Source organism: Cariama cristata, unplaced genomic scaffold (assembly GCF_000690535.1).
Source record: "Cariama cristata isolate BGI_N322 unplaced genomic scaffold, ASM69053v1 scaffold3707, whole genome shotgun sequence".
NCBI classification, from domain to species: Eukaryota; Metazoa; Chordata; class Aves; order Cariamiformes; family Cariamidae; genus Cariama; species Cariama cristata.
Genome location: NW_009625897.1, coordinates 36,897 through 48,410, shown reverse-complemented (window position 1 = coordinate 48,410; position 11,514 = coordinate 36,897). Strand labels below are relative to the sequence as shown.

Sequence of the window (11,514 nt, the reverse complement as noted above, 5' to 3'; positions counted from 1 at the left end):
GCCCGACCAGGTGAGACCCCGGGCGCGGGCGGGGGCTGTCTCCTACCGGGCGGTGCTTGGAGACTTGCTGGCGTGGGGCATCTTGCCTGTAGCCGTGGTGGTTCGGGGGAGGAAGGGGAGTCACCTCGGAGCCGCCGCCCGCTGGCGGGCGGGGGGGGTTTGCTCCGTGCCCGCCGTTGGGTTTGTCGGTACGGGAGGCCTTGCGTGGTGGGATTAGACACACTGCCCGCCTGTGGGACTGCGTGGGGTCACTCTTCTCACGCAGCCCTTCAGGTGGTTCTTTTTTCCCTGAACGGAAGGGGGGAAAAAATAAATCCGTAGCGTTGGCTGTTGACGTTTTGGTATTTTTTGATGAAAAACTACATAACGATTCCCAAGTGGCAGTTAATCCTGTGCTTTCAGAGACCTGGGAAAGGTATTGAAACTGAAAAGGTTAACTAATGCCCTGTCAGGGCCTGCTGCTGGAGCGTCGACTCGTGGGCGGCTCTCTGGTGATGGGTGTAAATAGCGAGGCACTGCTGCAGCTTGTGCTTCTGAGGAGATTCTTGGTTTATTTATGTGAAACTACTAAAGGATCTTTAGGAGTACGAGTTTGAGCTATCCTGGTTATTTTCTGGTTTTATTGTTGGGAGTTCTTGGGTTTTTTGACAGACCGCGTTTTTTGAAACTGGCATATTTGGCAGCAGCATCAGTCGTACAATCAGAACGTGCCTGCCTTCAGCCATCTCAGCGAGAAGGCATTTCCAGCAGTTATATGCAGTCATAAGGAAATACCAAGTCAAGGTATGTTAAATTTATTTCACTTCTTTGCTAATTTTTTTCCCCAAGACTTACGTAGATGCATGCGGTTACTTGAATGTGCACTTTTTCTTTTGTCAGTATCTCAGGATGTTAGTAGCTACATGATGTAGCTTTTATGTTCTTTGTTGGCCTTTGTGCTACTCTGAAATAATCTGGGTACAGGCTGTATCTTCGCAACATTTTGGAAACAGTTTGTTAAAAACAGTGTAGGTCTCTTTGGACTTTCAGCTTGAGAAGAGCATTGAAAAGTTAGGTTAACCTAACTGCATTTTATTTAATTACATATTAAATTATTTAATAACTCTGATTGTAAGAACTGAGGGCTTCGATTTTGCTTCTCAGATTAAAAGGTATTCCGATTTTTAGGTCATATCTGTTGGCAAAAAAAAGGAATATGGACCTACTCGAAGTTTTGTCCGTAGACTTGGGACAATTCTTTCCTTGGAGCCCTACCAAAGAACTTATTTTCAAGTAAGTGATTTATTGTCATACATATGCTTCAACTATTTATTTTCAACTTATTTATTTTCTCATTTCTTAGTTTAGCGATAGCTTTCCTGTTCTTTTTAGCTTGTGTTAACTCATGTATTGCATACCTTACGCTCACTGTTTTCAACTTGCTTACAGCACTGTTTAAAAATTCCTTTTGTTGAGGCAGAACTTTCAGTATGTGCTGAATCTGGTTTCTCTTCATAAATCTTTTGTTGTTGTTTGTTTTTAGCTTGTTCAAGACCCAAGTCCATTGGGTTATGACAAAAAAAACACAGCTCCAACTCCTGTAGCTCCATCACTTGCTGATGTCCTGTGGGTGGCAAATGATGAGGGACAAGCATTTGTTAGACTTAAGTAAGTAAAAGTATTAAAAAAGAGTAATAGAAGTAACTTTTGCCTTCTGTTCTTTGTGATGTGTGGTTTTGTGTGTGTTTGGTGGTTTTTGGTTTTTTGTTGGGGTGTTTTTTTTGGTTGTTGTTGGGTTTTTTTTGTTGTTATTGGTTTTGTTTTTTTCTTTTTTCCAAGCCCTTTCAGGGTTCCAGCAAAACCAACCCTGGAAACATTTTGGTTTTTTTGGCGGGGGGCAAGTCCTCTTACCTGGAAATTCTTACTATGTAGAGTATTCTTATCTGAAAGATTTCTGACATTGAGTTCCCTCTTTTCTCTTCCTAATAGCATGTCAGATGTGTTACTGGTGCTTATTTATTTTCACTCCCAAGTATTTTGTGAGAGAGGGAGTTTAAGGAAAACTTGAGTATTGCAACATACCGTAAGATTATTCTTAGCTTTATCCTTTTAGTTCATAAGCATTTTGATAAACTTTATAAAGGGGAGAACAAGAAAAAATATTTAAATGTCTCCTTTTGACTTTGATTGCTACAGTGCTATGTGTGTAAACCTTGACACGGTTTGATGGAAAGAAAAACATAATTTCTTTATTTTAAAAATTTACCTTGCATATAGTTTATGTAATTCTTTCTGGCTTTTATAGAATGCTAAAGGAAAATATTTTACAATTAGAAAATATTGCAAGTACTGTGAAATGACAAATTATCCAGGAATTTGCAGAGACAAATAGTATACAGGTCTTGTTCTTTTTTTTTTTTTTTTTTTTTTTTTTCCTCCTTCCCCACTACAGGAAAGTTGTCTTACTGTTCCTCTAAAGGATCTGTTCAAAATCAGAGCACGAGTCAGAGAGCCAGAACCAAGATTAAAATGTGGACACTTGTATTGTCTTGTACTATGTTTGTATTGGACAATATAATTCTACTTCATATTGGCATGTGTTTCTCTGTGATGTTTGTGCTGCTTACTGGTAATGAAACTACAAGAAATTGATGTGATGAATTCAAATGACACACTTTATTAGAGAAGTTTTGATAAAGTTGTGTTTCATCTTATGATTCCTGAGATGTTACTGTTGAATTATTAATGTGTGTTTGCAACAGCTGTAAAATACTGGAAGAGAAAGAACATTGTTAAAAGGAACCATGGCCTGTTAATTGTCTCGCTTGTGCTGTTCTTTAGCTGATCAGATCTATGAAAGTTCATTCGTTTGTTGTTTCCATTTTTTCTTCCTCCTCTCCTGGCTCTGTGGGATGTTTTTCAAGAACAAGTATTCTAATTGATATCTTTTCCTTCTAAGCCAGTGTGAATAGCGAGGAGTTTTGGCATGTCAGAAAGCAATGCTGCAGGTCCGATTTGAAGTAAAAGGATGGTTAATATAAGGGAAAAGGTCTAGTTTTGTTTCAACCAAAATTTAGTTCATCTTGAATAAATTAAGTAAATTTAATTTATTTCTTTGTTTCATAATGAAATTCTAGTAGTTTGAGTTTACACACATTCTATATTTTAAGGTTATTTCTGCAGGCACAGACTTGAAACAATTTTTAAAATTAAAGCCTGAGACTTGTTGCACGATTTTCTAATGCAGTCTGTGTTCATATGTAGCTTACAGAAGATAAGGTTCTTGTTCTGTAAGTGTGCATTAAAATTCATTGTTATTCTCCAATATATTTTCTGAAAGATTGCAACTTCTTTGCTGCTTGTAGTGTTCATCTTGCAGAGTTTGATAAATGACTAAAATTTGGGAAGCCTAATTAAGAGATCATTATTTGTTGACTCTCCTGCCTTTCATATCTACCATTTCAGGTAGGGAGGAGGGAGAGACACCTTTATTGATGTCAGTCTAATAGTTATTGAATAATAACAGCTTAATCCTACGTTATGACTTTATGATGTATAATCTATCCCTAAGTAAATTATCTGACTACTTTTTTATGATGACTTTTCAAGGATCTGCATCATACTTGAGCAAAGGAAGACTTAAAATATTTTTAAGGTTATGAGTAGTTAAAAGTGTAAAGTTTTTTTGAATAGTTTGCAATTTTATGTCTTGCTGAATGATGATAACACACTTGAACAGACAGTGAGTAAGTTTTGAGATTTCCATTGTTGACTGGGCCTTTTGAAACTGTGTCTTTTGTTGCTTTCTAGGACTGAATTGTGGAGAAAAGAAAAAAGTACAGCTTATCGTGACCTACATCCATCTATAGATACAATACAGAGTGTTCCAAAAAACAGTACACGAAAAGACAGTCTTGTTGATCAAGCAGCACTCCAGAAAATTTCTGCGCTTGAAGATGAGCTAACCTTTCTTCGTGCTCAGATTGCTGCGATTGTTTCAGCGCAGACATCGGGAAGCATTCCATCACGTAAGCCCTTCTGGTTTGGAGCAAACCACTCTTCTTTTTTTTGCTTTAGAGTTCCTGTTCACAGCTTGCCATGCCTGATACTGATAGAGAACATCTCTAACTTCTCTAGCTGGTTATGAGGCACCTCTTTACGGAATATAGTTTTTTTTGGGTTTTTTTGTTTTTTGGGTTTTTTTTGGTTTTTTTTTTTTAGTATTTGGTGCTGTTCCTCTCCTTCTCCCCACCTGTCCCTTCTATTTTGTGGCCTATTTGCCAATTTTGCATGCAGTTAATCCTGAGTGATCTTCATGCTCATTTTCATGTTTGGGAAGGAGTTTAGTAACACCACTATCCATTGGCTACCAATTACTCTTTTACACAAGTAACAGACTATTAATTATCCCTTTTGGGTTTTGTACTGTTTCTGACAAGTTATCAAAATAATGGAAAGAAAAAGTATTCTAAGTCAGTCAGGTTCAGGCTTTAATAAAGACAAATGCTGCAAATAGATGTGTCACTAGAGTATCAAAGATAGAAGTTGATATTGGAGACCAACTATCTTGTGACTTCTTTTTTCCACCCTTATAAGTTTTGAGGTCTTGATTGTCTTACTTGCAGACTAACCCCACTGTGGTTGTTGAAGTATTTGGACTGGTGTAAGGTAGTTATCTTTGTGTGGCATTGTGAGGCACCTCTGTGATTTGGTTAGCTGTTCTGTTGGCTCTTGTTTTGTCTCCATTGCACTTAGTATTGTAGTCTATTTTACATGTTTTGTGCTTAACTTTGCTTTTGCTTCATGTGGGTTATTCTCATCTTCAGACCACCGAGAATGAACTGTATGTAGTAGCAGGCTGATTTATCTAGTGCTTAGATTGAAGACGCAAATAGAGAAAATCAGATCAGCATAAGACACCTCAGATTCATTATTTCGTGTGTTCTGAATCTGTGGCTTTGAAATAAAAAATGTTCTTTGTTTTAAATATAATTCTTCTGTGGTGTAATGCATGAGATGTGTAAGAAAGTGCTTTAGGAGGGCTGTCTTGTCTTGACTTAAAATTGAGTCATCCTAGATGTTGCTTAATATTGTTAATTGTGAAGGTATAGTGACTAAAAGTAAAATCACTGTTTTTCTTTTATAACTGCATCCAGAAGCCTTTAAAACTTTCAGCATTCCAGATGGATTTTACCCAGTGCCAGCCATGACTTCTACGCCATTGTCCGTCTCTCACAATCACTTTGTAATTCCTTCACCTCCTCCACTTCCTTCTGGTGTACCATCTGGTGTTGATGCTAGTAATTCAGCAACTGAACTTATAAAACAGCGTTGTGCTGCAAGAAACAGTGGTTCAACTGCAGCTGATAGTGCTGATCGCCAGAGGACAAAGAGCATTCCTAATATGATGGATGTTTTGAAAGACCTAAACAAAGTTCACTTGCGAGCTACTGAGAGGTAGGTTGAATTGAATGTGTTTCTGAGTAAGCCAAGACTATCTAAGCATTACAGCACTTAAGTAGCACCAGAGAACACTGATGTGAAACATCATTTAATGAGCAGCTACTGCTGACAAACTTAAATTGGCAACTTCTAAGTTCACAACTTGGAATGTAAGATACTCGTGACATTGCTTTCAGATGCATTTAAAAGATGCAGAATATCACAGCGTTTAAAACTAGTCTGCTGCTTTAATATACATATCTCAGGTTGGTGTGGAGAGGTGGGTGTGTTGCTATCTGGAGATTGCTTACAGAATTGCATACAAAATTGATGTGAACAAATAAACTGTTTTGAATTCACTGTGAAAGGAAAAATCCTTGGGGAAACATTGGAAAACTGCTGTTAGCATACCCAAAGTATCCTGGTCCTAGAAAGAATAGAAAAATGTTAAAGAAAATTCATGCTGTATCTTTTATTGAAAATGTTTTGTAAATTTGTATTTCGATAGTGCAGTTGGATTGTCAGTATTTTTAATGGTCTGCTGTTTTGATGGTAAGCACGGTTGACATGGTACAAAAATGCATTACTAAAGACTGCAATACATCTTCACGTCAGCGTTGCTCTGCTATGCTACGTGTAATAGAGGTTGTCAGATGCCTTTTCTGAACTTCTTGAGTTGAAAAAGTATATAAGAACAACTGAGCCTATAGTGAATATTTGGAGCTCTTAAATGTGGGAAGAATGTCACTTGGCAAAACTTAATGCATTCTTATTTCAGCATTTTCTTAATTGGAAGCCTTATCCTTGAAAATAACTAGCACAAGTCTTGGGCAAATTATCTATATGCAACTCTAAAGCATGTCTTTACAATTTTGGTGTAATTTTCACCGTAAAGCAAATGTAAAGTGCACTTTGGTAAACCTGTATGTTTTCTTATGTATGTTTTCTTCCATATAATTCCATGTATGGTGAGTGAAGAAAGTGAAATGTTCAGGTTGACAGCTTTAACATCCATCATGTTGAACAGGGGCATAATTATTAGGAAGTGGTAGGTGTGCATCCGAAATCCTTTCTGGATTTAGGCATCTACCTGTATTCTGAAGGTAGAACTCAACTGAGTAATGAATTTATATTGTTGGAGGGAGTAACAATGATCAAAATTGCTGTAATCTTTCAGGCAGCAGTCTGTCAGTAGTTTAATGTGTGCACTGTAAAGGGAAGATCCCAGTTTCTACTGCACGAGCACCAGCTTACACACTGGGCAAGTGCGCTAACAGCTTGATTTTATAGGAAGGGTGAATTCAGTCCTTTCAGGTTTCATGCTAAACGACATCTGCTGTAACTGCCAGACGTTGAACTCAGTGCTGTCAGTGTGCATTAATAGGTACAATTCATTGGCCTGGAGATAGCACCTTACTAGCAGAAGTCTGAATACCTCTAGATACTATTTTTTTTTTTTTCTCCAAATACCTCAATGGTTAGGGAATCTTTCTTATGATTTATTTTCTTGGGCTAGTCACTGACTTCCACATTTCTGGTAGGTTTTGAGGTGCAGATGCTGTTTTGATCTTCCATCTCTTTGCCGTCTTTTGATTTTGAATTTGATAACAGTTTTTCTAAATTAAAATACAAACTAATTTTTAATTTTTGCCTATCAAATTTTCATATTTGGATGCTCAGGTGCTCGCTTGGAGGCAAAAACTGTCTTTGAAGCCTTTGTGCCAAATCTGAAGTGTTGTTTTTTTTTTTTAATAATGAAACTTGAGTTAAGTGTGGTTTATAAATGGGGCTGTATGGTCACTTGGCTGCATATTTGACTTAAACAGAGTGGTTGTTTTCTTTAAATGTAATTGCTCTGAGGAATTTTGTAAGTGTGTTCTTTCTCGTGAGACCATAGAAAGGCATACTGTTCCAAACTTAAAATTAATGAAGTTTAAATCAAATTTTGTTCATAGTGGTTATGAAATATGTTAGTGGGAGATTCCCAATAACATACCTTCATATAACTTATAAATGAGACCTGCTATGAAAACTGCACATTTTGCTTTTTTCTCATTATTTATTTGCAATATTTTAATACTTTGTGTATTTTTCTTTATGGAACAGCGTCAAATTGTTTTTTCAAGCTAAGAAGCTGGCTGACAGGTTGTTTGGTGTACTTGTATTTGTCCTGTTTGGTGAATTGCTGTAAAATAACATTAGCAGCAGTATTTGTGTAATCAGGGATTTATAGGATTGGGTGTGTACAGAAGTTGTGTCTCTAGATTTTTGGATCACTCAGCACAGGATTAGGGGCAAGAGCCAATAATTTTCTCTTTTTCTAGGTCACCTGGAGGTACTCCTCTTTCTAGACCCCAAAAGAGGCGAAGTTCGGATTGGGATCCAGTTGCTGTACTAACTCATGCACTAAAGCAGAAATTTGCACATAAAAATGATGAAGATGATGATTCCCTGGACAAAGAAAATCAATCTTTTGATAGCTCCCCATTTTCTAGTCCAGAGATCCCACTGGTATGTTTTTATATAAGAATGTGTTTTTATATTCTTGAAGTAACTGCTGTTTTCATGGATAATTGCAGGATGTTCATGAGTCTGCAACTTCTCTACAATGTTTTTAAGCCATCAGCCTAGGTAGTTGTTTTTTGCAAGTATAATGAAGATAGAGACTCTCAAAGATTAATTATTTTGGGTGGATTTAGACTGGTAAATACACTTCTAAATGTGTGAATAGGAAAAGCTTAGAAGACCGACTTTAAAAGTTCAGCTCATAGTTGACTGAACTATGCGCATGTGCTTGATGGTAGCTGGCAGGTATCCATGCATAGAAACTGTGTGTCTAGTTAATAATACTAACTACTTAGTGACTAATTTTACAAATAAAGATGCTAGAAAGGTACAGAGAGGTCTGACTAACATGTGCTATGTGTTCAGAAATGAAAATGAAAGCATTGGCTGCAATATTTTTCTTTGAGGTAGCATCATTTCCACACATTTTGCATCTTTATCCAGAATGAGATGTGATTCTGAATGCGGTTGCAAAGCCCATGAAAAATACAGGTTTTGCTATGAACAAGAAAAGTGTGGTAGACAGAGCCATCAGACTAAGGGGATTCTGAGCACTGGTTTCTATAGAGCAGCCTGTGCAAACTACTTCAACTTACACGGTCCAGCAGTACTGTTGGTTACTTGTTAGAGATTTCTACAAACCTCAGAAGTGCTTAGATGAGATGGATAGAAATAGGTGGCAGTAATTTAAACTACGTCTCTCTGCTTAGCAATTCTATCTTTTTATCTTAAGACTGAGATAAAGACTTGGACTGTGACATTTGTTAGCCTAATGGAGGGAAATAATAATGCAAAACATATAATGGAAATCCAGACCCTCTTTGAAGGCTGCCACTTACATGTGTGGCTAGCTGCCTGGCTGAAAACTTAAGGAAAAGTAAGGTGTGTGTTTCAATTTCTAGCTATTATTTTCTTTTTTTTTTTAAAATTTCAGCTACCACAAGGATTTTGCAAGTGAAATGTAGCACATATTTTACAGACTGTAGTGAGTCAATGACTCTGGTGCAGTCTTAATAAATTTCGCTGTTGGCTTTCCACCCCCCCAAAGGAAAAATTAGAAACTTCTTAAAAATAGCCAGGCTTGTATTTTGGATGCATATTTTTGCATAGCGTAGCTGACATACCTGATTCTAGATATAAAAATCAAAGTTAGATCCTGGAGCAGCTTGTTTATGGAATAGCTTTTTGTTCCAGGATCTAACAGCTGGATTAGAAAGTCCCAGAAGAGAGACTGCTTAAGGCCAGCATATTCAGGAGTAGATACAGAAAGATGGGCTTTTTCTAGTTAAATCAGAATAATCTCATGACCTTGTAATCAAGCCTCTAATTGTTTACGCTTGAGTGTTTTGAAGAATAAATGTATTTAAAGCAATTGCACAGGCTTACGACTTTATTCTTCCTACATTAAGAGAAGTGCAATAACTCTTCCAAACTATCTTTATTGTAAATATCTTTTCATTCAGGTGTCTTGGGTAGAATTTTGTCTAACTCCATCCCTCCTCCCCAGGTTGGACGTTGCAGTCTGAAGCCAAATGCAAAATCTAGCTTTATAAAAACTGATGAAGTTAAACAGGTACCAGCATGGAAAGTGAGAGCTCATATTTAACTGCTGGAGACTTCTGAGGAAACCTCATAGTGTGTGTAAGTGGCAGGTCCACTTTGAAACTGCTGTAATGTGTTCTAGAACATGTCTCTCCTATGCTGTTGAAGTTCAGGTGTTGTAGGGTTTGTAAAATTGCCTCTTCCTTCTCCTTAGTTCCCCAGCAGCCAAACTTGTGAATGTGATACTTTTATGAGAAGCACAGAACCAAAAGAAGGCTTTTATTGCTATGGAGCAGTGTGTTTGAAACCTGAGAAATGCAGGAAAGAAGTGTGTGTGAAAGAAAAATAATTAATTATTGGTGTGGCAGCTGAGGTGTGCACTCCGTTTGTGCTCCAGTGTACATAATGAGGAAGTGTAAACTTTTTGTTAGTGTGTTTATATACAACTGACTGTATATAATGGTAGCTAGTCCTATTTCATTAGAATGCTATAGTTGCCTCCGTTTTCTTTGCAGTTTGCTGATGCAACTCCATGTTCCATGTGCAAACAGTATTCTAATTTATTTTGGGTCAGTAGATGAATTTTTATGTTTGTGAAACTTTGTTGTGCTGTAAGCAAACTGCAGGCTGTCTGTTAAATGACTATAATATGGGGGAGTTATGTTCTGAGATAAAAAAGACCTTGTAGAGAGAACTGCTAGCACATAGTCTGAATTCCATATGTAAATAAACAGTGACTCCCTCCTTGACTTCTACATATGAAGTCTGTTTTGTTCACAAGAGTTAATAAAATAAAATTTTCTTTATATCATAGATGTGTGTGGTAGTGGCATTTTGTGTTGCAGGCTGACTTTTACCTATCTTAAGAACTGACCATATTAGACTACTTCTTAAATAGTGTTATCTAAAATGAATTAAAATAGAGCTTACATTTTTCCTGCCAGAGTACTTGATGGAGTCCCTTATTTACAAATTTATTATGATTCACTGCTTACAATAGCTGCCTTCACTTAATCTTTTATCTAATGATCCTGATGTATAAAACCAAAATGCTATCAATTAGACTGTTGAATGTGTCCCTTATTTCCTGTGTGTCTTCTATTTCCCCGCTCACTTACACAGAATAGACTGGCAACTGGATTCCCTCTTACTGCTGAGTCTTATTTGCACAGTTGTAAGAAATTACTGTGCAAATCCCGTACTTCTGTTTTAATTTTAAAAGTTGTCTTTTGACTAAAACTAGAGCTTAAGTGACTTGCTATTTTATGCTTCTAAAATTATGTCGCCTAGATGTTGTTTTTCTGCATTTAGTCATTATTGAACTTTATCACATTCTCTTGTTCCTCTCGGTCCGTAACAATTTGACCTTCCCTTTCTTTCCACGTTCAAAGAATGCATTTTCCACATTCTATACCTGAACTTGATGACTCCTATGAAATCCGTACAGAACAGCCAGCTCGGCCCTGCGCTTGGCAATCTTACTGTCTTTTATCCTGAGGCGGTCTGTGCCAAGGCTGCACAGAGCCTCTGAGCCAGTCACAATGGGGGGCTTTTGCCACTCGTTCCCGGTCAGGCTCACTTCAGCCTCCAATACAGTTGGCTGTTGGGATCCCCCTGTAACCCCAGAAATACAGATGGGTTCTGCCCCTTTATAGCTTGATGGCATTAGGGTACCCTGGGCACCACTGTCTGCCAGAGCCCTATACTCCTCTATGTCTGACATGCCAGGCCATCAGATCCACACAGTCCGGTAAACCCAGTTGTTCCTCTCCTCCACCTGGCTGGAGGCAGAGCCCCTCTAGTCCTGGTCATAGCATCCTCCGCTCGCCTCTTGTAAAAACGGATTAGAATTGCTTTCCATAGGATCAGGAGTAAGATCAGCCCTTCCACTCTGTCTGGGGAACTGCCCACTGAAGACTGGAGCAGCAATTTTCCTGAAGAACCCCCATTTGTGATTGTTTTTTCTTTGCAATTTACGTACCCGTG

The 11,514-nt window shown here is 37.8% G+C and overlaps 1 protein-coding gene across 1 annotated transcript; it reads left to right on the top strand.

Annotated features, from left to right (window-relative positions):
* Positions 1–651: 651 nt before the first annotated feature.
* On the top strand, positions 652–9,802 carry MTFR2 (mitochondrial fission regulator 2; the record flags this gene model as incomplete). The annotated part of the gene is made up of 7 exons (XM_009703773.1): positions 652–783; positions 1,168–1,272; positions 1,523–1,647; positions 3,790–4,007; positions 5,136–5,436; positions 7,746–7,932; positions 9,494–9,802. Coding segments are annotated over 7 exons (1,167 nt in total), but the record flags the coding sequence as incomplete, so codon positions are not given.
* Between the last annotated feature and the right edge of the window lie 1,712 nt (positions 9,803–11,514).